The sequence below is a fragment of the Micropterus salmoides genome, unplaced genomic scaffold (assembly GCF_014851395.1).
Source record: "Micropterus salmoides isolate LMB-PRFRI ecotype aquatic unplaced genomic scaffold, ASM1485139v1 Ms_hic_scaffold_14, whole genome shotgun sequence".
Lineage (NCBI taxonomy): Eukaryota > Metazoa > Chordata > Actinopteri > Centrarchiformes > Centrarchidae > Micropterus > Micropterus salmoides.
The window spans coordinates 26,211,733-26,238,513 of record NW_024040485.1 but is presented as its reverse complement, the minus strand read 5'-3'; the positions used below and the strand labels follow the sequence as shown (position 1 = coordinate 26,238,513).

Sequence of the window (26,781 nt, the reverse complement as noted above, 5' to 3'; positions counted from 1 at the left end):
TAAGTCTGGAAGCTTTTAAGTCTGGCCTGTTGCTGTGAAGATATCACTGCAGAGGGATGGACAGGACCTCATTGGAGCAGACTTTTTAACAACAGCTTTACTTTTAGACTGCCACGCATTTAGGACATTATAAATTGGTTCTAGATGGATTTGGTGAGGCATGAAAGTTGTTCTAAAAATCACACAATCATGTGGCTTTTCACTTTAAATCATCAAATATGGACAAAACGTTTGCCACAAAGGTTCTCACCATGGACCTGGTTGATCTCAGAGTTGGAGGAGAGGATCTCGTCGGCCAGTTTCTGAGCGGTGGGCAGCACCTCAGTGTGGTGGGCTGTGATCAGATACTGGACCAGCTTCTGCAGCTGATCTCTGTTCATCTGGAACAATGTCTCTGAGATGGGTAACCGCAGCTTCACCTGTACCAGACACACACACAGAAATGCTGATGTATGTACGTCATGTCAGCTACGTCCTTTTTATTACTGTAAGTTGGTCTATGACTTTTTCGGTTGCCTGGAGGCAGCTTCACACAATTGAAAAGTATTATATTATGTACCTCCTGCTTTAGAAACTACTGTTAAAAGCAAACTTATTTACCCATTGAGTCATATGCTGTTTTTGCTGGGATTTTATTCCCTTTACAGGCTTTATAATTTACAGACTTACAGCAGTCACTACATGTCTAAGCTAATCAATGTTATTTTCAGGACTCACCATCATTATATATGTAAGTGATACGACACATATTCTACAACACTTTTTACGAAAGAAAAATTAATTATACACAATTTAAAATGATTTAGACCCTTTGCCTGTCCATGTCCAAATGGTTTCAAACCACAATATATACAAATATCTATAAATAAATGAACTGAGGAGAATTTATTTCTCCTATTTTTCCTTTTCTTAATTACATTTGTGATGTGTATGTTTTGCAGTTTAGCACTATAGTTCCTATTATGCTTCAGTAATATAAAAAAGGAAATGCAATGTTTGCATAGAGCTTTTATCAGAAAGCCATTTGATAAAATTTAACAATGTTTTTATCCTACTTTAGTTTTATTTTTTATGTTCCTTGTTGTTTTACTGCTTTATTCTGTGAAGTTCTTCTTTTAATCTTATCATTTTAGCATTTTACTGTCTGTTCTAGTGTTAAGGCCTTTGGAACTATAGTTATTACCTGTTCAGGCTTGCGAATCCGGTAAAGAGAGAGTGCCACCACGTGGGCGCAATAGAAAATGTCTCTGTTCCCGCAACCACAGGTGACGGAGGTGATCTTGCATCGGTCAAAGCTGATGGCCACCTTGTGGGTGACCTCTGGTTCTGATGATGTGGCGGGTTCAGTTACGGTGCCACTGAGGTGAAACCCTGCAAAGACACAAGGAAGAAGGATAGATGAGTGAGCTTAATAATTAACTGACATGAAAAAACCCCCACATATATACATATAAAACATTTATATAAACTGTACATTTAACTATCCTGACTGACCTTTCAATGCCTGCAACAGGTAAGTAAATTAATGGGAACATCAGAGGTTTCCATTGTTTTAAAAACTATGTTCGCAAAAGCTAACAGAGATACAGCTACTGTGATCTACAAATGTACTTTCAATACTGGTTACAAAAACAAAAAGATCACACTAAAGCTATGTTTTCAAGTCATTTAACATCACACACAATGTTTCACGTTTCCTTTGTTTTAGCTTCTACCTGGACCTTTTGTGTGCACTGGCGAGGAGAAAAAAAGCACAATAGAAGGAGCATCCGTGGTAATGTGAGCCTCTGCAAACTTACAGAGTGAAGCTTCAGTACAAAACACACAAATCTTAATGAGGTGTCTCGAACAGGGCACTGCGCCATCTGACACTCTCTCTACCCCTCTGTCCTTATGTCTCTATGCTTTTGCATGTGTGCAAAGGGGGTTGCTAGGGTGTGATCATTTCCTGCCAACACACACACACACACACACAGACTCCAGGATAATAAGGGTAGTTGCCTTTAGAGATGGATTTTTACTCTACATAGTTAATCTTTACGGCCCTCACAGGCAAAAGTTGATAAATAGAGATCTTTATCAGATCACATGTGCAACGATCAATGCTATGTGAAAACATAGTTCTTAAATATATCTCCAGAAAACTACTTAAAGAGACATTGCAACATTTGAAGAGTTTAATTATGTCCAACACCAGGTCACATAAAACTTTAGGACACCTTTTTTACTGCAGAGGTATGCCGATGACACACAACTTTATGTATCTGTAGACAATCTGGAACCAGCAGCAGTCTGATGTCCTTTAAGAAATGTCTGACTGGCATCAAATGTTGGATGCCTTATTATTTCCTAAAGCTTAATGAAAAGAAAAATTGCAATAATCCAGTTTAATTGTGATTATCATGTGAACACATTTGTTTCTGAATAAATCCATTTCTGTTTACGCTTTTATTTATGCTTTCCTATTTTCCAGAATTGATTATAATCATCAACATCTACTGAACTTTACTTAAAAAAAGGTAAATAAATATCTCTAAAGAACACAGAGTCGATTTTGAATACAGGGCTATTGGTCTGCTGGAACCTTAATTTTATTCACTCAAACTTTTATTGAATTAATTAAAACATAACAAGCAAATGAAGCCCGTTTCTTCCAATGCCATCAACTGCAGGGATCCTGAGTAGCAGGTAATAAAATAAATAATGTGACAAGAAAAGAAGAACTGAAAAGGCAGTAGATGTGGGAAAAAAGAAATAGGCTGAGCAAATGAATGGCAAGTGAGGAGACAGGATACATGGGGATGAGACAGAAGAAATGTGAGAGGAGAACAGAGAATAGGGGAGGGGAGAATGTGTCTGGTCTGTCCTGTCGTCTCACTGTGACAGGTCAATTATTTATGAGGTGAGGAGAAGTGTGGTGTGGGTGTGTGTGTCCATTGGATTACTGTATCTCACCAAACCATAGCAACCCCACTGCTGCTTTCACAGCTAGAAAGACGGGGGGAGGGGGGGGGGGAAGAGAGAGAGAGAGAGAGAGAGAGAGAGAGAGAGAGAGAGAGAGAGAGAGAGAGAGAGAGAGAGAGAGAGAGAGAGAGAGAGAAAAGGGAGGACGAGCAAGATAACTGGAAAGCAATGATATGTCTATTTTGGGCATGGGCTGAAAAAAAGTAAAAATGTCTAAAGCTCTGACAAACTAACAAACACCAGTGTACAAGCACACACATACACACAGGCATGAACACTAAGATTCTGGGGTATGGGCCAGCATGGTAAAGCAGCCTAATAAGCGTGTGGTAAGCCATATCCCTGGCAAAATCCCACAATAGGCTTTTCCAAACCAAATGTTGTGAGCAAGGAAGGAAGCAGACACACACACATAAGCACACACCCGCTGAGAACCGATCAACAGTGAACTGCTTTCACTATGACGAAGGAAGATGAAGAGCTATGGGAGAAAAAAGGAAGAAACTGACGACCACATGACGGGTTGAAAAACTGATGCACGCCGTTGTTCAGTGACCTGATTACTGGCAAAGTATGTTTTGATTTAAGACTAAACCCATCTCACCACTTCCTACCAGCATAACAGCCGCCCACCGCCCGGGGTTCAGATCGACAACTCGACCTACCTCCTAGACTGCGAACATACAACTACCAAAACACCAGCCTATAGACACAACAACTAGCTAAGCCTGAGTTTGGACCAAAAACATAAAAATGCAAGCGCCTATCATTTGCTGCAGTTTTATATAAGAAGAGCCAATATGATCTAGGACTTTCAGTTTGAGTGATACATTGATGATGTCTTTCTGGATACTGATTAGATACCACAACTCGGGATATCTGCCGACACTGTGTCATAATAGCGCTCAGTTGATACAGTCAGAGTGAAGTGAGCTTTTTCCACAAGACAATGCAAAGTCATCAAATATGTGAAAACACACATTCCAAGTTGAATTACCCTGCAGTATTAGCAGTGTACCTTTGTGCTAATTCTATTGTCTACCTTGAAATTGTCAAGACAGATAGTAAATGATTGCTTCTGTAACAACATTACACCTCCCTGTTCTGAAATGCTGTGCATTCAACCTCTGACAATTTTCCAGGAATGTATAATCTGTCCAGTACGTGCTGAGCAATGTCTTGATGTCACTGACTTACTGGATTGTACCTCATTTTCTTACTGGTACCTGCAGTAACACATGCATGCCAAAGCAGCCCCCTGCTAGTTTTTGTAATTCACTTCTATTTTGGGTCCACATGTGGCCAAACCGTCTGAATAACCCACCAACAAATTGACCCAGCAACCATAAAAGTCACATGTACACCAACAAGTGACATACTTACAAGCTGGCTCTATGCCATCAACTCTCCAACATACTGAGCAGCCCAAAGACCTTAACACCTACACATCAACAAAACAGACACCTCACAGACAATAACTGACAACTAACCGACCAATGCATTTCCAAAAGGACATAACTGACCAACAAAAACTGTCCACTGAGCCTAACAGGCCATCTGACTATGACAGGAAGGATGACAGAGACAAAGACAGAACAGACTGAGAGGGAGAGCGAGAGGCTGATGCATCTGCCAATGATAGACATAAAGAGTACTCCGAATTGTTGAAATCCCTCCCTCCCGCTGAGTCCGCCTGCCAACCCAATCTTTGTGTCCCGCAGCTCATGGTAATATCATAAATGTCAAAAAAAAGGCTTTCCATTCCTTCCCACCATCCCTATAATGGGTATACCTGTAGAGCCAATTTGCACTAACCGCAGCTTAGGGTAAGGAAGTCCAAATTTGATCTTCCAGTGCTGAAATCATCACAGTGGAGAGCAAAAGATCAGGCTAAAAACGGGGGAGTGCATTTCTTAAAAGCATCAGGGGAACATTTGAGAGCCATCTTCCCTCCAAGTTGTCTAAATAATGTTTTGTAAGTCATCAGTCATCTCTACACTTGTCTCCAGAAATCCAGCTTAGTATTTCAGATGAGCGTAGAAGTTTTGATGGCAAATGATATTAGGTATAAAGATTTTCCCACAACTGGGAGTGCTGCTGTCTCTCTCTGTCTTGGCATTCGAACCTAGCCCCCCTTCTCTCTCCGTCTGTGTCTGTTTGGTTAAAGCCTATTGTTGCTCAGGCCACAGGGATGAATGTGATGGTGACACCGCTGCTCTTTTCACTTTCAATCAAGTCTAAAATGGCTCAGACACATTTCACAGTCCGTCTGTCTGGCACCCCCTTATCTCTTTCTAGTTTCACACATAAAGCCCGCAACTTAGCTATGTTTAATTATCCGGAAGTTAGTAGTTTTTGGCATTCATACCTAGATCAAGTCTTTTCCTGCACAATACGGCCATTCCTAACAAATTAGGCAACACTAGAGTTGATGTCTAGCTCATGAGACTACACCTATCGAGTCTCTTGTGATTGGCTCATTCGGTCAATGTTAAAGGAATGATTTGACATTTTGGGAAACTTTTTTGCTTCATGGCTGAGAAGATGGATGCTATTCTACTACTTATGACCGTCTGGTACATATAAGGATACATCAAGCGGTTTAGCTTAGCATATATACGGCTAGAGAAACTTCAGGAAGTCACTGCTTCTGGCCAATAAACAGTGTGGCTTATAACACCCAATAAGACTAGGGTTTTTGTATGGATTTAACAAACATTTTAATTATTGACTTTTAGAGATGCTGGTAAATGGATTTTTATCTTTGGACAGAGGCCAGGCTAACTCTTTCCCCCACTTTCCAGTCTTCCTGCTAAGCTAAGCTAGCTGGCCACTGATTGAAGCCTTACATCTACTGTACAGTAAGGGAGGGCCATCTATCTTCTCATCTGGCTTAGAAAGTCATTGTTTATTTCCTAAAATAACAAACTAATCCTTTAATTAAACATGTGTAACTGCTTTTAGTAACTATTTGGCATGCCTAATCCCTGAATGATGCTTTTGAAAACAGATTTCCCATAAATGGCCGGGGTGTGTTACACAAGAACAGATGCCAACAGACGGGGACCCAGGATAGAACCTTGAGGTACTCCACAGCTGAGTATAATTCTTGCTTACTTTCTTCAAACTTGTACTTAGTCCCAAAGCTTGGTGATTCAATAATCAAAGGCTCTGTGTAAAACTGTACCACTTCTTTCTTTTCTACCGCTCGAACATACAGAGCGCTTCTGTTTGTGTGTGTGTAAAGACTGAGGGAGACAGTGTCTCTAGCAGATGGGGATGCAATGACACTTGATAAAAAGACTGTGCATCAGACAGTCTCACACACACACACACACACACGTAAACCAGTGAACAAAACAACCTTTTCAGAGCCAGAGATCTGCTTTTGTTCTTAATGCCACAGCAACAAAGCCACACAAACTAGTTAGTGATATTCACAGTAGATATCACTAATCTCTGTGTCTCACACACACAAACTCTTCATGCCTTTCTATACCAGGCAACTCAACTGGTTCGGCAAAACTGAATGAATTTATAACAAAGGTGATTTAGGAGTGTGATGTGTGTAAACTGGGAGTGTTGCCAAGGACAATGATCTGGCCTAATCCTTGGGGAAAAAATCACACGGCCCTGGGTGTATATATGTGTGTGTGTGTGTGTGTGTGTGTGTGTGTGTGTGTGTGTGTGTGTGTGTGTGTCATGTCTTTTTGCCTGTTCTGATGCAGGTTTGCAATGTATGTCACTGACATCTTTCATGCGGAAGAAGGTGTGTATGTATGTGTGTCATTTGTGGTTACTAACAACACCACTTTCATTGTGTGCTGCACATAATTTAGAGCTACAAACAGAGCTGTGGGCATTCAAACCCCAGCTATAATCCTCATTCTGATTCTGTTTGGTGAAAGAGGGAACAACATGAACCACAGCCATTTCCCCACCTCTCCTGTCAACCAAGCGGCTGATTTAGCTCGTGGATTTGTTTTTAATCTGGATTATTTTCATTTTAATTAAAACATATAATAAGACATGTGGGTAGGACTTGACAATGTATGTCTTTTTATGGATACATGTGTAAGCAGGTAAAATCCTGTTGCATAGCTGTATCAATGTGCGAGAAAACCACAAAAAGTGTGAAGAAGCAATAAAAAGGGGAGAAAAGACGACTGGAGAGACCACCATTGTACATCTTTCTATTGTAATTAGAGACCCCCCCCTCACCATGATGCATACACACACACACACACACACACACACACACACACACACACACGGCCTCCCTCCCTCCCTGTTGTACACCATCTGTCACTTGATGGCAACCCCGCCCACACAAGCCAGTTAACCAATCAGGAGGCAGAGAGCTCCCCATGCTCATAGGCCATTAACCCCTAATCAGCTGGGGAGATGGAGCCGGGCGGTGAGCCAAAGTGTGCATGTGCACACACATACAACGCACAACCGTAGCCATAGTCTTATTAAACCAAAGCCTCACCATGGGCCTCGCCGACAGACAGAGAGACAAACGCCACCGCTTAGAGTGAATTTTACAGTTGAGGAAGAGACGACAATATTCCATTCATCTACTTGCCCCACAGAGCTGCGCCCACACCACACACATATTGCCAAAAGCCCTCCTTCATTCTGACGCCCACACAGGATTCACTGCATCCCATTTGGTAAACGAACATAGATGGGTGGTAACTTAAAAGAAAACCAAGATTAAGTGTCTTAGTGACAGTAACTATCAAGTACTTTATGTTTGAAGTCACCGCATAGTTTGCAAAGTTATATTTCTCCTGTAAAACAGAACACAATTCCTTCATTTAACCTTTTTTTAAAACAGCATTTTTATAGCAGAGATGGGCCACTTTGCCTGAAACAAAGAACCCCCTTCACTAATGTCATGTAAAATTAACACTTTTATTAAATAATACATTTGCCTTCAGGAAAAAAGAGCCCAGATGCTTTTATCATACAGCAAAATGCATGTACTGACTGTGGCCGTCATCTACAAACTAAATTGATCAGATATGGTCAGGTATTGAGTGTTAGGATCTGGGAGGCAAAAAAAAAAGCCCAAAATGTTTAGGGATACTTGAAGTGTGTGTTTATGTTATGTGCATGTTACAAAATGAATATCAGCCTTCTCAGCCACCCACAAGCTGTCTCTGAACGCAGGTCTTGCTCTTTATGCTCACTCTGTCTGTGTTGATGACAAGTTGCTATTTACTTGGATCAAGAAACTGCCTCTTCAGCAGAAATCCATCCAACAGGAAAGAAATCCCACTACCACTTTTTCTCTGCTCTAATCTCTCTGCCCCTTTCCAAAAGTAGCCTAGTGCAGCATTCATCGTCCTCCAGCAGCCAACACATCCCTCGCAGCCTGCGGCCCTTCCCATCTTCCATCTGTTCTGACAGCTCCAAGGTTTACACAGCACCCCCTCCTCCCCCTCGCTCTCATTCACACAGACACTCACATGGCCCTGTATTCAATCAGCCATCTATTTCTACACAACGGACATGCATATGCGCACACACACATTGAGTACACCAAATCACTGAATCCATCCATCCATCCATCCATCATCCATCCCTCCCTCCTGCAGTGTTTGCTGATGCGATAACAGCTGATTGATTCATTTGTGATTTCCCAGCAGCCCTGTCCCAAACACACACGCGCACAAAAAAAATCCTTGCTAACCGCCGGGACTCATTTGTCATGATTACATTGAATTGATTCCCTGATTTGCACCATTCTGGTTGCGATGAGGGGGGGGGGGGGCAGAGAACGGAGAGACAGATGAGAAAGGGTAGAAAGAGAAAAAGATGCTAGAGAAAGGTTTAATCAAGTCCCTTTCAGCTGATGTGTCACTGTAAAAACAACTTGAAGAGGGAAACTGGAGGTCTGACACAGCTGACATGGGCAGAAATCAGCAAACGGCTGACTTGCTGGCCTCTAAGATCCCAACCTGATTGAGCAAAGGGCACCAAAAAAAAAAAAACTAAATAGAAAGAAAGAAGGAAAGGAAAATGGATGCCGTGGAGAGAAGAATTTCAGAGAAAGGTGAGGTGACATTTGACGTAAACCAGATTAGATCACTTCTGAAAGGAAGTGATAAATGATAGTCGTAGAGAGATAAAAAAAAGAGACAAATACCAATCCATATCATCAGAATGAGGAAGATCCTAATGGCTTGTACTTCCCATTTTTGTCGCGTCACACACACACACACACACACACACACACACACACACTTGTTTGAGCTGTAGCAGCCGAACTAGCGAGGTCATCCTTTGCTTGATGTTCGTCTGAAATTCAATCAAGAAATTCATGTCTAATCTGTAAGCGGGCTATACAACTTGAAAGTCAAAGTGGTCCAATTCAAGACTCGCATACATTGTGCTGTTAGTGGAAAGCCGCTTGGTCAATTCATGCCCTTGTGAGCATGTGCAACAGTAGAATGAAGGTTATTTGGTAAAGAGAAAAACTATAAATGCTGCTTTTCAGCTTCGCAGAGGACCAAAAACCTGCGAGCAGAAACGCTTGCACAAAAACACGACAAATACATTATATGCAACACAAAGCTGAAGCTGGGCTGAGGAGAAGCAGAGCTAAAGGGCCTTGGTATATGCGTGTCATACACAGAAGCTGTCCTTTCTCCACTCTGTGTCAAACAAGGCTAAATTAGAGATAAGAAGGCCGTGTGTTTTGTCCGGGCCTGTTGTTTGCGGTGTAGAGGCAGTATTGTGCTGCGGCCTTGTCTGGCCACACTTACAAAGAGACAAGCAGAAGCAATTTATCAAGCTGCTCCCCTGCAGGTGATAACGCCTACATTTATTGTCTGCTAGAGACTTGGACTTCCGGTTTTCACTTTTTTTTTAAACTGAGGTTAAGACTTTGCATGACCTCTCACCAGCTACACATGGAGGCACATGCGTCAGGTGCAGAGATGCATAGCAGTAACAAGCGACAAGACAATGGCGAGGTTTAACTTCCAGTATCCTACAGTTCGTTGGGTGACACCACATTTGAAGCAATAGCCCTTGTGTTAAACCAGAGTGCAACTATGCCTGAGAGGCTACAAAATCAGGGAGAGGCAAGAAACAGCCTGCTCTTTGCATCCGTACGTGTGAACAAGTGTGTAGAATATCTGCTCACATCATGGCATAGAACTAGCTTTCATTAGCAGGAGACAACCAGTTACTTTTTGGTTGAATTTTAAAAAGAATTGTCCTTAATATGACCTACCTGTTAACTTGACCGCACAAATAAGTGACTGACTCAGGTCACAATATGCTAACACATCCAACCAGCTCATGTGACCACCTAAGTAAGATTTTCTCAATCTCGCTGTATGAGCGGTTAATTAGCAAATTATAGGGATTAAGCTAGCTAACGTAGATGGCTCTTAATTTGGATCAATGTCTTTTCTTTCTCTTTGGTTGCATTCTTCTCCGTCTCTTCTCTCAGGCTGACAGAGATAAGTCACGGGAATTGGTTTCCATAGAAGCTAGCAAGTTTGATATTACCATAGCAAAGCCATATTTAAAATAACACTGCAAGACTTTGTATGATCATCATCTCAAACAATTGTTGGCAGACATATACTGTATGTCATTTCTCCCTTACCACTGAAACTTTAAGTTATATATATTTTGTAAAACTTTAATGGAGATTCATTTCACTGCATAACTGGGACTAAAAGTGGAACAAACTGAAAATGACCTCCAAATGTCAGTGTATCACTACTTTTCCTCCTAGCTGAGGAAGACAAAACCATAATATGATAGGGATGCTAACACACTAACAAGGCACACACCAACATGTAAGCATATGAGAGGAGCTGACAGCTGTAAAAAGGTCACCTAACTGGATTTACCCTCCAATTACCAATACATCAGTTTACCAAAGACATGCACTCACATTTACACATGCGACTGCATTTTTGTCAGATGGTGTAACCACCCATACACGTGAAACCACACAACAGCCGCACATGATAGCTACATGTATAGATCCTTCCTTGCAGCAAACCATTCTGTAATGAATGTGTGTATTCTGGATATCTTTGTGTTTTAATTTAGTAAAATATGTGTTTGTGTGTGTTTCCGCATGCAACTGTAAGCAATGTTAATGTGGTTATGCACATATACACACATGAATTTCCTGCTTGTGTTTACGTATGCCAAATCTGTTGTCTCTTTCTCTCCCTCTGCTGCTCTTTTGTCTCTTCTTTCTCTGTCTCTCTCACACTTTGCCCTTTTCCTAAACCAACCATGGCTGAGGCCACGGTTTTTGTTTAATATGGCGGCATGCAAAGCAAAGGAACAACCATCTGCCGTCTTAAGAACAACAAGGGCGGGCATCACAATGCCTCTTTAGTTAGTGTGTGTGTGTGTGTGTGTGTGTGCGCGCGTGCAGGCATGTGTGTTTATTCTTGAAGCACAATCTGCAGGGCAAGATAAGTATGCATTTAAGAGGCTTATATTTCATTTCAGGAACTGAAGGAGACAAAATGGCTCCATTCTGAGTTGGCGGACACAACACAAGGAATGGCAAGGTAGCAACAAAAACATAAAGGAAAGAAAAGGCTCGCTCTGACGTTGTTTGTGTATACACACACACACACACACACACACACACACACACACAGATGAAGCAGGCCCAAAGCTGAGCATTTGTAGTTTGTGCACAAACACAATTGAGCACAAAGCTGATCATTTGAAATACAAATCCAGCTTTATTAATCATTGGTTTTGTTTACTGAACAGCTCAAAGCCAATATCTGATGAAAGCAGCCAAATCAATGTCTAAAGACTGAACAAAAGTAACTTCAGGGATATTTTAGAATAAGTGAATATTGACCTAGGCATGTCAAGCAGATGAAACACTCTCATAGAGCCTCTGAAGGCAGACGTGCTGCACAAACAAAAAATTAGCAAAAATACACCGTATGAATAGTTAAGCAACTTTTGGATGTTTTGCAATGTATGAAAGTACGGTATGTCAACAATATTCCATGGCGTAAGCTGGTGCGCTTCAGCTTCATTTTGACAAACAAAGCTGCAAAAATACTTTCTGACTTGCAACACATTTACAGACAATGACCTCAGTTAATTTTAGATGTTGCTGAAGGTGAACCACTGTTTGGATTTTCAGCATACCCTGGGAAATGAAAATGAATGCTGTAGGTTTACTGGTTAATCAGGCTGCCACTTTACCATAGTAACAGCTAATCTTGCTGGGGTTCGTATCAAACAAAAGAAATTTCAGACATGGACTGAGTTCAATCCCTGCTGGCGCTATAGTTCTCTGCAAATCTGAAAATAAATACTAACTGTAGGATTCATGTTTTGGTTCCACTTCAACAAGATATTTTCTTTCTGGGAAATATTTCGTCTACTGCAAAGGTCGTGACATTTGTGGTTTTGTTGGACCGTCTACATGTCTGAGTTTAGAAACCTTTCCACCCCCTGATTAGCCTCCACCCCTGCAGAGCTGATCACTGCTCGCCTTGCACAATCATGCATGAAACATGAATAATGAAATATAATGAAAACAGCTTGCAGGCCAATATACAAGCTGACGATCCACACATGCCCCTTCTCTCTCACACACACACATACGCACAATAGCTCTGCAAGGGTGAAACTCTCATTTATCCATTAACTGAAAAGCAATCACAGATTTGCATGAACACACACACTCACAGAGGGGCGGGGGACTTCTGGTTGACTTCATCAACCTCTCATCAAGCCAAGCCACCATATGGGGATGGGGCCCAAAACAGAGGGGGATTGGATTGCGTGTGTGTGCGTGGATGTGTGTGTATTACAGAGAACCCCCCCAAATGCAACACCAACACAAAGGAAGCATGCATCACCAAATCAGCTTTGTCTTGCATGCATTATGATGCTACTGCAGTCCTATTAAGAAGACCCCGCCTCCCAACACACACACACACACACACCCCCTGAAGGTGTGTTGAGCTTAACTGAAGCAAAGCAATGAAGAGGGTCAGACACTCTGATTACTACCTCCTCCTTTATTCCTGTCCCTCTAATTTCTAGCTGTTTCTTTATACCCTTCCACCTCTCAACATGCTGACTGGCGAGCTAGCAAGGCATCCTGAAAATCCAAAGAATCCCCAGACCCGGGACCCCCTGCCTCCTCGCACAGACATACACACACAACAAGTACCAAGGCCAGCTTGCTGAGGTAGGCAGACAGTCATACTACACATTGAATTTTAATCTGGGCGTGACCTGTTTTTTCTTGCCCCCCCCACCCTCCCCTTACTTAACTTCCCTCCCCTCCCCTTACTTAACTTCCCTCCCCTACTGGCTGCCCCCATAGAGTCAGCCTTTCACAGACAAGCCCATCCCACTCCAAGCACCGCCCACCCAAGACACCCCCTCTAAGACCCCGGCTGTAGGCCTCAAGGCTGGGGCCTCGCCTGCCATTGTTGGCCCACAATAGGTGAGAGGCATGCAGGCAGCAGCCAGGAGGCCTTGTGGAGGAAGCCAGGGGAGAGGGAGGAGAGCAGCTACTGGAGGGGGGAAGATGGATGGAGGGGTTCTGGGTTCCTTGATAAACCAATGTGTTGAAATGAACATGAGATGAAAAGAATTAGACAGTGAAGGTTTAGCATCATGAACTGATCTCCCCATATCAGAAAAATACAATACAAGTATAGAAGAAGGGGGGAAAGCTTAGCAATCTCAAAACAGGCTGTGAGTGATGCAAGCTTCGGTCACAAAGCCACTATTGCATTATACTGGATGCAGGCTGTCTACTCCATTGAATCTGCCATCTAAAGCTGGGATCAAGCTTAACAAAGTGAGCTTTATTCTCCAATGGAGGTTCATTTATTTATTTCAAATGAGGGCATCTGTCACTGCAGCCAGACTGCACCGCAAGCTTGACTTACTGTAAGGCAATGTTCAAACCAGCATTTCAGTCTTGCAAACTCAGTGAGACATAACTACAATTTTAAATAAAGTTTGAGGTACGTTTAAACAAAGTCTGGCTGCACAGCAAGACTTTCCAGCAGGTGGGACATGGGATTGAGGTTAAAATAAGTGGTTGTTGAAGGGGGCGTGATTCTGCAACTGCATGGCCTATTTCTCACTTCCAATTTGTTCAGAGATTCACTCTAGTTAATAGTTATGTACAAACACCTTTTTATAAGCAACACTGTAATTCAGATTTAAACCTGCTATTTAGACCATCTTGTTGTCAAACCACAGGCCTCGTTTGAATGGAAAACAATCAAGTGCACACCCACACACACACACACACAAGCAATCAGCCAATAATGTCAACTGTCACACACACACCCACATAGCCGTACATGGACATGGACACACACACACACACACACACACACAAAATAGCAGTGATCCAATAATGTCAGCTGTCATGTACATTACCACACACAGGCAGGCGTGTGCGTGCACACATACACACACACACACACAGACGAGTCGTGGGAGCAATCATCTGATAATGTCAACTGTCACACACACACACACACACACACCAAAGGCGGGGAGGCTGGTAAACAATGCAGAACCATGCTCTCTGGCAGTGACTTGAGTTTACAAAAGAAAAGGTTTTCAATCTCTAGACATTCATTCAGTCTCTCTCTCACACACACACACACACGGCTGGGGTGAGAGAGAGGGAGAGAGACCTTTACAACACTAGGGGACACAATACAAACCATTCTCTCACTTGCTCTATTCAGTCATTCGATTGCTCTTTTCCCCCCCCCAATTCTCCCTCTCTCCGTTCATCTTTAATACACTTTAAAATAAACCATTTTTTCCCCAGCTTTATTTTTCTTTCTGTCCTGCTTTCTTAAATATAAGGATCTCAGTCATTCATCACTGAGTTGGTTATATAGGACAGATAGGAGGGATCAGGCTGCACTCGTTGGCCTGGCTCGGTACGGCACCACACACACACGCACACAAACTCGCACACACATCACATCACATCACAATAGCCTGGATTCACACAGTGCAGGGATGGCTTGAGATTGAACTAACAGTGATGCAAGCCTTCCAATCCCTTCTGTATGGACAATGAAGGGCTAGTAACAACAACCCTGGGGCTACAGTTGTCTGGATGTGTGCGTGTGTGGGTGGGTGTGTGTGAGTGTAATGTATATACATGTGTGAGTCTGTGTGCTGCTGGTGTGTTGGGTACTTCATTCAAACGCAAAGCACTACCAAATGATTATACGACTCATGTTTCCCTTGATTTATACCTTTGCTACATAGGATAAATAAAGCTGCACAAATCACTATTCTTATATTAACAATGGAAGAAACGACTGTGTAATATTAAAGTGGTTGCTCATGGTGACAAACCAACAGAGAATTATCACCCAAGGAGAGTTTTAATGTCTTTCAGCTTACTGTTTTGGGCTTAGCAAAATCAATTAATGCTTAATGTTCAAGAATAATTCTCCTGAAAATCCTCTAAAATGTGACCAAATGAATGATAAAAAGATTTTTTTTAAAAGACTGGAACTACCACTGATATTATAGAAGCAACCAAACTCAAGAAAATGATGTCCAAACAAGTTTCTTTTTACTTTAAACTTCTTTGCAGTTGTTGACAGTAAATACAACTCAAATCCATAACCTGCTCATTTGACCCCAAAATGTTTTTAGGAGTGTTCAGTTGTCAAGAGGATGAAGCACCGGTATTTGCCTACTTCCTGGTATTTTCCCCCTGGCACTGAAAACTGCTATTGTGAAACCGCACTTAAAGAAAAGCAACCTAGACCTGCATTCTTTCACGCTACAGCGACTTCTTTCAGTTAAATCGCTGAAAAACTAATCTGTTAACGACTAAGCCTTAGCTCGATATACAAGTGACTTTCATGCTCACCACAGCAACAGGACAGCCCTGGTTAAAGCGGTACAGTAAATGACTTTAGAAAAGAAAACAACATTTTAGTGCCTAAAAAGTGATGCCACTGATTACTGCGAGACACCTCTTAAAGACTAAAAAGACATAAACATGAAAGATGACGTGCCTCTCTAATCCGTGTATGGTTCATTCTTTGATTATTTTGTTTCAAAACAAAAAACAACAACAAAAACACGTGTTTGTTTTTTCAAAACGAACAGATAAACAGAAAAAAACAAACTAACTGGCCAAATGGTGAGCCTCCTGTTTTTCTAACTAAACCCCACCTATGTTGATGTTCAAGCTCATCTTAATTACACTTAATTAGGCAACGCTCTCACCCAAGTGTATCTGCTGCAGGTTTATCATGCGTAGCACACAAAGCTACACAAATCGGACACATTAAATAGGCCTATCAAAATTAATATTTTTCCGTTTTGGTTTTAAAACAGAAAAGCAAAAAACGATTTCTGTTTTTTGTTTTCTGTTTTTCCAACTTGTTTATTGTTTTTGAGAACGAACCATACACGGATTCACACAGATTCTCTCTGCCATTATTTTAACTTCTCTCCTTTGGTGACTATTCCTTTGCTAACGCTGGTATAATATGGGGTCCCCTTCAGGGCTCCATTCTGAGTCTTTAGCTGTTTAAATGGTCGGTGCTTGTTGATTTACCTCCCCTCACACATCTTCGACATCAGAACTCTCCCGCAAATTTCACGCAGTGGTTGGTCCTGGTGTGCAAAGGTGAGAAAGTATGGAAGATGTGAACTGAAGTATGTGAAGATGTGAACTTTTTTCTCTAATTCTTCATGCAAGTACTTCAGTCACTTTTGTATGTACAAACAGGTGCAACTTTATAAATGCCTTTGAGGAGGGACTGTTATCCTGCTTGAAAGATTATTATGTCTCGTCCCACTCTATGACAGCAGGATTTTCAACCATATGTGGCCATTTGAAGCAGCTATAAAAACATTTCAGATGTAATTAACTGAACGATACATCATACAATATATCCATTTTCAAGCATACCCTGGCCTTTTGCCTTTACTGAACAGGCTGAACATAGGATTGATTTTGACAGCTATGTTGATGATGTTCAGTTGTACATTTCTATATCACCCCTTGGCAGAGTGCACAGACCTACAGCTAAGAGCTAAGAGCTACAAAGATTACAGATATTCTAATTACTGGAGGAAAATCCCAGAAAAGTGGCTCAAACCAAATATGTAACTAGTAACCTTGATTTGCTTTTTGATGCCGATATAAATGCAAATGTGTGTCCATGTTCTTAATATATGCTTGATTACAGGCACTATGATGACAAAGTTTGATTTGATTGGACATGATTTGCACCTTTCATGGTAGCCACTGCCATCAGTGTATGAATGTGTGTGAATGGGGTGAATGTGACAAAGCGCTTTGAGTGGTGGGAAGCCTAGAAACAAGTACAGTACATTTACCATTTCTATCTGACTTCTATGCAACTTATTTAATTCACTACTGTTGGTGAATGGAGTCTGATGAATGTGTATTTCAGATCCTCTGGGGGCTTCCAGTGGAGCTGTTGGGTGACCACGCAGACCTTTTTGATTCTGGCATTAACATTTTTCTATTGATTGGGCTTCACACATAAAATCCAGGTGTGAATGTAACTTTGGCGCTGTTAAGCCCTAAGACCTGATCAGCCATTTAATGGCCAAGCACAAAGGGGACCAGGAGAACAGGACAACAAAGGAAGCATAATGACAGGGAGTCATATGCTCAAGATTCTTCGCTTTGGCAAGAAAAGAGAGCGCCTACCCCAGTGTGTGTCTAGTGGAGACTCATTTAATGCCAGATGGTAGATTCACATTGTGCCAGTGCTGAGTATGTGGCAATATTAATGGTTTTCAACTGGAGAATGATGCTACACTCTGGCAAGGTTGAGTGGTAAAAATATGATAGAGAATGCTTTTGATCGCTTTTAAATGAAATGATTGCGCATCTTGTTTTTCAAAACCACCGTGGCAGTTTGCTGTTGACCAACATCTCACCGAGCCGACTGGCTTTGCTTTTATAAGCCACAATTTGATTGCAGTATGACGCCTCCTCATCGCATTTTGTCTGTTTCACTCTCACACACACACCCTCAGCATGACTTTCTTTCTCTTCCTCACTAATTCTCTCTTATTTCAACTCCTGTCTTTTTTTCCCTACAGCGGGGTTTCCTGTGCAGCCATCTATCTCTGTTTGTCTGTCTCCGTCTGACACACACACACACACACACACTCAGACACTATCCCACACACAATGAGAGCCTGATTAATAAGTGTGTCTCTTGTTTCCGGAAAGTGTCAGAACAGGGAAGGCTATTTGAAAGGCACTTCAACCCAAATTATGTAGATTTAAAAACAGCTTTGGACACATAAGGCAGCAGGGGTTGGGAAGGCGAAGGGGGGCTGATGGGTTGAACTCTACTGATGAATATTCATGAATAGACACTTTAAACATATCCTTCTCATGGGTCACCACAGGGGGAGAACCAGCCAATCAACTTCTTTTGAGACGTTCTCTTTCTGCTACTGCACTTCAAGTCAGTCAAGTCGGTCTATTTTATTGGCACTAATGCTGAAACAGCGCTGTCAAAGCATTTAAAAATACAGTTGAATGAAAAGGATTCCAAAGTATGACTATTACATAACAGAAAAGATCTCCCCATCTATCACACACAAAAGTAGGACTAGCCTAGTGTCTTTTCATAAAATACCTCATGTGTCATGTGAAACAAAACTTTATATGCAACTTATGAGCAAAACATTCACATGCAAATGTGCGCTGTTAAACGACAGAAAGCCATCTTGATCGTGCTGACTTTTAAGGGAACAGAACCAGTGACTTAAACACGCTTAGTAGCACCACCATCCACTTTTTATAACCTCCTCCGTGAACTATGAACTGCTTCACAAAAGAGGAATGGTTTGTAGACAGTAAAGAGACAGAAGTAAATGTTACAGGGACCCTTTTTAAGTAACCTGTGTAAACTTTTCCCTGTAACTCTTTTTTGAATGAAATGAGGCGGCCAACCAAATGCAAACGGCGCAGTACAGATGAATAAGAACGAAGCTCAGAGATCTATAGTGACTGACAGGCACTAGTATGTTTCCAGCTGCCCACTGGGTTTGGTGTTAACTCGCCAGCAAAATCAGTTTACCAACTATCCCTGTGAGTAGCACTTCCATCACCAAGCATCTAGAACAACTTTCTGGTGTGGCCGGGCCTTAATGGTTCAGTGTGCGTCAAACAAACTAGTTTGTAGGATTAGGGTTAGTTGTCCAAACACATCTGAAGGCGAGACTGTTACTTACAAGTCCTGCAAGGCCTAATTCGAAGGGAGGGCAAAAAGACTGCTGTCAGAGAGGAGTGAGAAGTGATAAACTGTACTGGGGATAATGCCAAGAGCTTGTGGAAAGTCTCTCCTTGGAGGCATTTATGGTGTTGCACTCAATTGTACTTACAAATGGTTCCGGAAGCAGTAGAGCAAAGAATCAACACAAGAGTGTTTTACAGTTCAGTAGTTCAAACCCTGCATACTTTCTTGATGCTACACATCTGTCCAAAAATTGCTTGTTTGAATGGTCCCTTTCAGACACTGTTTGAAAATCCAACAAGCATTTCTTCTGAAGCATACTGACGCACTTACAGTTAAGTTTAGTTTTAAAAAACGGAATATAAACTCTTTAACTGATCATTCTGAGTATATGTCCAGCTCCTTTTCGTATTCCTACGCAGCACACAGCGTGGGGTCATATATCAGGTGCCAGGCAACAGTAGTCATGAACAGGATCTCACCAAAAAGCCAAGCAGCGCCCCTTCACCTCTTTTGTGTAACACCAGACAATAAACATAGTTACTGTATGTCCAAAGTCAAACACCAGTGAATACTAAGTATGTAATTACATGCAGCATTTAATTTCTAATTCTTATTCTCTTTCTCTTGGCCCACTCATGTTTTTAGTTTTCCCCCCACATCAAGGTCACTGCCATAAAAGAGAGACACATACACACATACACACACACGGACAAGGGAGGGAGAGCGAGTGAAAGGCTCTTCACAATAATGTGTGTCGTGGTCTGAATACAGAGCATAGCACAAAACAAAAGCATGAGCGACAGCCAGCTGGCTTGGCACCACTTGGCACGGGACAAGCCCGCTTGTCCTTGGCATGACAATGAAATGCACACATACATACAAGCACACGTAGAGACACACACAGATATACACACGCACGCAATTTCTCCCTCTCTTCTCAGGTATAAAGAAATGTGTGGCTACAGAGAGGCTCAATACTTATACAGTTCTGTTCATCAGATCCCAGTAGAAACCACTGGAACACAACAGGATCCTCTTTTTATGTTGGAAACAAGAGTCGGAAAAGAAATACATTGGAAGTTGAACGAGACTCAGCTGGCGGCTGGGGAGGGAGCTGGACCAATATTTGGAACAGACTTTTACCTCAAGTGTAGTGCGGGGAATTAGAATCAGAAAACTGATTTGATCTTGAAAGTCAAGGCCTGACAATTTCTAGCTTTATGAATGATAAACACCACTCAATGCAAACATTTTCTAATATCGCAATCCATTATCTGACAAATCCTTGTCTCACGTGGTTCCCTATGAAAACGGGTTTACTAATGAGTATCCCGGCTTGTGTAACTACACAAACACGTCAATTTTAATTGCTATTATCTTTTCTCCAATCTTTTGGACTCACTTTTTGAATCAGTGTCAAGTGTTCAGCATGGGCTCCTCAATGCCGCTGTAGCCATGTGCCCACTGGACAAATCTACAGCAAGCACATCAGAAAGCCACTCAGATGGTTGACATGAAACCAGGTATACCCACAAATTCTTTCGTACAATGCTCATCAGTTGGTAGTGTTTAAATATACAAACATGAGTCAAAAAAAATTTCTTTATGAAATGTACGTTAAATATATCTTGACCGCGTGGCATTCCTGGAAATGGATCAATTACACACAGCTTCCTAACTTAACCAGCATTATGCCGCAACCGGCATCTTGACGGGAGTTTTCTGTACTTATTTTCTATTGGGGAACTATAAACTGCCACCCACTGAGAAGCAGATTAACCAATATCAAGGACATTGTTCCTGAACAAAAGAATATTGTTCCATGTGATCAGCAGCAGATTAAAAGTTTTCACCCACACAGATCAGACGCCAATCATCAGCAAGGAGTCACTGGCAATCTGTGTGACTGCAGGCCGCAAGGTTTCAGTGATGGTACCAGCTGCAATTGTGCAAATGCAGATGTTTGTGGCTATGGGCCAGGAGCACAAAGACTAATGCAAAAAGCAGGCAGAGACCATGGATCTGTAGTCTAAATCATTTGATCTTGCATTCCTCTATCCTTCACTAGAACCTGTACAGGAATGATGTTAGAAATAAGACCTTTGTCAGAATCAGGTATTAAGCATTATGCAACGAGGTCTGGCTGCATGTCCAGTCACTGTTTGATTAAGAGGCTTTCCCTGCTGCGTTTGTGATCATCCATCACAGGAAACATGATCAAAGATATATGGATGTGGTTATTGGAAAATAAATTTCACCAGAGGTTGCAAAACTGACTTAGATGTTAAACAATACAAGAAGATTGGTTCTAAAGCACCTTCACTAAAGGAACACCTAGCCTATATTCATAATATGTTGTAAGTTGACTTTGTTAGCATCATCTCACCAGAAAATCACCCATAGGCCTAGACCACTAAGCAAATAAAAGCAAAACTATAAAGGCCCCCTAAATATGAAATACTTTCTCCTCCTTCATTCCAAAATCTGTGTCAAAGAATGAGCTGGAGGGAGTCTGACCATATTTCTCATACCAGGACCTACCTCTCAGAGCATCTCAGACAGGACAGCATGGTAGTAAAGAACATACTGCCTGCCACAGTTTTTTCACTAGGCCCAAAATGCTGTTCTTATCTACGTATATGGCTTACAGAACATTAGTCATAGTACAGTTTCAATAAGCTAACAGCTTAACAGTTCTCGCAGTGACTCAAACGTAATTGAATATAAATATCCCTTAATCAATAACCAGCATCCTTGGTGTGTATGCGTTTGAACAATGGTTGAAGTAGTGACGCTAACACACTTACCGAGGTATTGCTAAATCTATGCTTAAGCAGTCTCTACATATTCAGCATTCACCCTTGTTCACCTAAAGCTATACTCTTTGTTTTTGCAGAAGCCTACACTCACAGTGAGTCACTGTGAGGGGGATTGGGCAGGCCTGGCCATATACTACCCGCCATTGTGAAACATTGTGTATATCTTAAGGCTAAATGTAGCTGCCTGAATCCCAGATGCCCCACCCCAATTTTTAGCTGTTGAGACATTACTGCCAGCAGGAGAATAAAGACATGACTAATAGCCAAAGTTAAATCTTCCCATCCAGTTACAACGTGTCAATTCAAAAGCATGCTGTGCGGCTTAGTGATGCTGCAATACGGCTGACTGTAAATCCTTTTTAAGGACTTCATAAGACGGCGGCTGGCGTCAGGAAAATGGGAGTGCCTTGGGTTTACTTATTCTCTGCAGGTTGAGGACGTGTTAAATATGTGGGAAGAGGTGAAATGAGACAACTGTGTGGACATAAAGGGAACACAGAAGGAGAGGAGGCTGGTCTGAAAAGAAACTAGAGGTACAAAAAGAGAGAGCAAGTGACAAAGAAAGCGAGCAAGGGCCTCCTGACTCAGCAGGAGCTGTCTGCCAAGGCAGGAGTCAGGCAAGGGGTGAGGGTGTTTTGTGTATGTGTGTGTGTGTGTATGCAACGTAGGGGAGATAGTGGCCACGTGCCAAATACAATGACCCGCAAAGCTGGCAGGGCACCGGGTGGTTGTGAGAGAGTGTGCGCGTAGGAATTTGTGTATGCTTGCATTCCTGGGACGCATGCTGCCGGTTTCTCCACAGTAACAGTGAGAGGAGGCAATAAGACTCTGTCTCAACAGACGGAGGGTGGGAGGGAATGGAGGACGAGCAAGAAGGGGAGGAGGCGTTGCTGTAAAAGAGGAGTGATGGAAAGCAAACCTAAGATCAAAAGGAGAGACAGAGCAGCGCTTTATTGTGATGGCCTGCTCTTAAACACCAATTTCTTTTACAAGGTCCTAAATTTAGCGCCATAATATTACAGATACTTTATTATAATTTTCATTAACTATCCACCATCCTTTATTGTTTAGTTTTTCAGTGTGTGCAACTGTAACGTACTGTGAGTGAAAGTAGCTTTAGGTTTAGAGCACATAACAGGAAGAGGACAGGGTTCAAAGAGTTGGAGATGTGACTCAACAGGCAGAGGTACACTAATTTTTCTCTGCTAACTTTCACCGTCATGTTTTACCGCTCGCTCTCTCTCTTTCGCTCGGCCACACTCTCAGGATACACAGAGATCTCGCCAAGTGTTGGGTGTCTCCATGCTCGCACAGTGCGCGAGTTAAAATCATAACTTGTAAATTGATATTAATGATCGTGTGACATTTTAGTATGGTTGTTGTTCATTATGCAACGGTGGTATGCGAAATACAAGGGGAACCCTGGTGTCTCTGTTATGTGTGCGCCACAGACGGTCCAGGCGCTGCACTTCTGCAAGTTCCACCTTTTGCGATCCGTCAACATTACGTTATTAATTAACATTTAAATAATTGATTTTTTGACATTTGTTAATCGAGTCAGAATCTTCCACGTCTGCATTGCGATGCATCTAAGAATCAATGTTTTCTCCCACCCCTAGAAGACACAAACCAGAAGGAGGATGAGAGCTGGAGAATGTGTGTGTTTCTATGTATGCATGTATGTATGTGTTGCTGATTTTCTTAGTTAGAAGAAGCACTGGTCCCATCTGGCAAGGACACAACCACACACCCACACAATCACAAAGTCACACAATCACACACAATCTCACACTCACACGTAGCCATTGTCTGCAGGAGGGAAGAGGGTTAAAGGGTACCCCTCCCTCCCTGCTGACTCCTGGATGCTTGGAGCACTAATCCTGTTATCTCCGTCCCAATAAGAGATGAATTAATGAATAGAGCTTGGAAAGACAGCGCAGAGTGCTCAGCGACAGCCCTGCATGGAAGCCAGCGAGCTTACAGGCTCTGCCTGCTCTTGCTTAAATTGGCAGAAAACATTCTCCATACATATTATGTAGTTTTCACTCCTCATTGAAAAGGAAATAAGAGCATATAGCCATAATGTTGTGCTTTCTGAAACTGAAAAAATGAAAACACTTGACAGTGACAAACTAGAAACACCATTAAAAGGTCTCCCTGGATAAGACCCTCAACTAAATGCTAAATGTAACATAATGTACGGTGATGCGTAGGGTAAATCTGTGATCAGATCCACTTTCCCCATTAAAGTTTCATCTTTTCAGACTCCCAGTGGAAATTATGGAGAGATTTAGGTTTTAGTTTCATGCTTTTAACATTTTATTGAAAATAAACCTATTGGTTCACTTTGTCACTTCATATTAAATTAATCAGATCAAGCAAACACATGGCCTAATGCATCCTGTCTGCTAGGTCGTGCTGAGACCAACACTAGCACTGTGTCAAAAGTCCTCTACTGATTCAGTGCGATAGCTGGGTTGCTGTCACAGTAGGTAAGAAAAGGAAGTGTCATCCGCAAAAAAACGGATGCAGACTCAACTCTTGCCGTACTACAGAGCAACATCATCATGCAGCGCACTGTGCTGGCTAATACAATACATGCAAGCACATCCCTAAGGTAGAATACCTTGCAATACTTGCCTTGTAGTATTGTGCTAACTGTACAACTATTGCCTCTATGATTTCTATCATTGTAAAATCCTGTTTCTCAGCATTTCATTTCCGAGCAACCACTGAGTGGTGTCTTTGTGTCTAAAAGGCATCAAACTTTTCTCACTAGTAGCAACACACACAAACTCCACGGGCCTTTTGTTGGCACCTCAAGGACTTATTTGAGAGCTTTGTCCCTTGCGAGAGGGATGACTGGGTAAGGTTTTCATCAAAAACTTATACTCAGTGTTTTACACACAATCACCAGTATGCATAAAGATATCGGAGAAGAGCTCCACACACACACACACACACACACACACACACAAGTAAATCCACACACAGACACACACAACAAAATATGCTAGTGATGGACCGACCTGAGCCAACAAAAACCCATCAGGACTTTCAATTGTTGATTAATGGTGCTTTCGGACCAAAAGCGAAGCGAGCATTTGGGGCGGTCAGTTTACATACAAAATCAATGCAAAGACGCGTAGAAAGGTTGAATATAGAGTTGAATATTTTCAACTCAAACGAGAAAGTCGCATGACGCTGTGTTGAGATTGTCCGTACGTCACCGACGGCTTCAGAGCAATGTGTGGGTAGGGCCGAGCAGAGCGGGGGATTGAAAATCTGCTGGCCGGCTGAGAGCTGCTAAACTTGGGGGAGAGGAGCAGGGAGCAGCGCTGCAATCTTTGGACAAATAAATACCCGTAGTCGGTCGGATTCTGCTCTGACAACTACGCCGTTTACTCGCGGGTGGAGCTCAGAGTTAACTGCTTTTATTAAATTAGCTTTTTACTTTAGTTTTTGGGATTACAATGTTGATTTATCTTCACTGGAGCTTCTCAGCAGCTAGCTTCCGTACACATCCTGCACAGCTGTAGTAATGGTAAGTTGTGCTTATTCACGTTAAAATCGACTTCTCACTTGTGTGTGGTCTGAATGCCGCATAATAAAAAGAATCAGACGAGAGTAAAAATTAAATTGAGGCTGGTGAGAGTGAGTCCCTGACTAGCACTGCAGATATTAAAAAGATTTTATGATGGTGTGAATTTTCCAAGGAGGACTTGCATACATGCACGCTAACACACACACACACACACACACACACACAGACCAGACTTCGCCACACAACTACAAAACTGGCCCTCTATGAATGAAAATACTTTTTGTTTGACACATGAACAGCCTGGTCTCACTTTAAACCCACAGGGCACAAGCGTCTCATCAGTGCAGAGAATACATACTCGGTGTCACATTCGAGTGTGTGTGTGTGTGTGTGTGTGTGTGTGTGTGTGTGTGTGTGTGTGTGTGTGTGTGTGTGTGTGTGTGTGTGTGTGTGTGTGTGTGTGCGCACTCAAACCTAGCCCTGTTTGCAGCTCAAATTCCAATGTCTTCTGTTGTATTTTTTATAGAAAAAAGCCCATTGACTGAGTTTCTATGATAGGAAGTCAATGCAGTAATCATTAGCTAGGAATGAAATACCATACAATGATGGACTAGCAACATGGTTCACAAAGAGAAGCTCTAAGTTTTCAAGCTTCAGGGCGAGGCAGGTTCAACACAGTGTGTGTATGTGTATGAAAGAGTGACAGATTCAGACACAGAGATCTTATAGTTTCTTAGTGTCATAAACACTCCCTCTCTCTGCTTTGAACTCAATACAAATGTCACAGCAGCCTGTCCTTGCATGCACGCACGCACGCACGCAGTATCAATGACAAAAGAAGAGGTCCTTTCAGTGTGGGACAGAAGAAGAGAGAAGAGACAGACGAATGGGGGGAACTCCCGCTTAAGTTAGCAGACAGCCATGACACAATCCTGCAGGGAGCAGAGAGGAAGACGTGACTATAGAGACAGAAAGAGGCCAAAACTATAAATGTCAGTTTACAAACTGTTTATCATTCTGGATGACCTTTCAGTTAATAGTTTGATTTTAGGCTTGACAGTCTTCGCAGTAAAGCAGATTTCTGGACGCATTAAAAAAAGGGAGTCTGTCCAATAATATTAGTTCAATGTAAGAGCCACATCAAATCCATTGCACAGGTCATGGTCCGATAGCTATG

At 42.1% G+C, this 26,781-nt stretch overlaps 1 protein-coding gene across 1 annotated transcript in view; it reads right to left on the bottom strand.

Moving 5' to 3' along the window:
- The window catches only part of zswim5 (zinc finger, SWIM-type containing 5), a 67,574-nt gene that overhangs the window by 19,075 nt on the left and 21,718 nt on the right, over positions 1 to 26,781 (bottom strand). Inside the window, exons 2-3 of the mRNA XM_038718772.1 lie at positions 1,184 to 1,371; positions 251 to 419 (exon numbers count right to left, since the gene is read on the bottom strand). Coding sequence (XP_038574700.1) covers positions 251 to 419; positions 1,184 to 1,371 — 357 coding nt within the window. The remainder of the gene's footprint in view (positions 1 to 250; positions 420 to 1,183; positions 1,372 to 26,781) is intronic.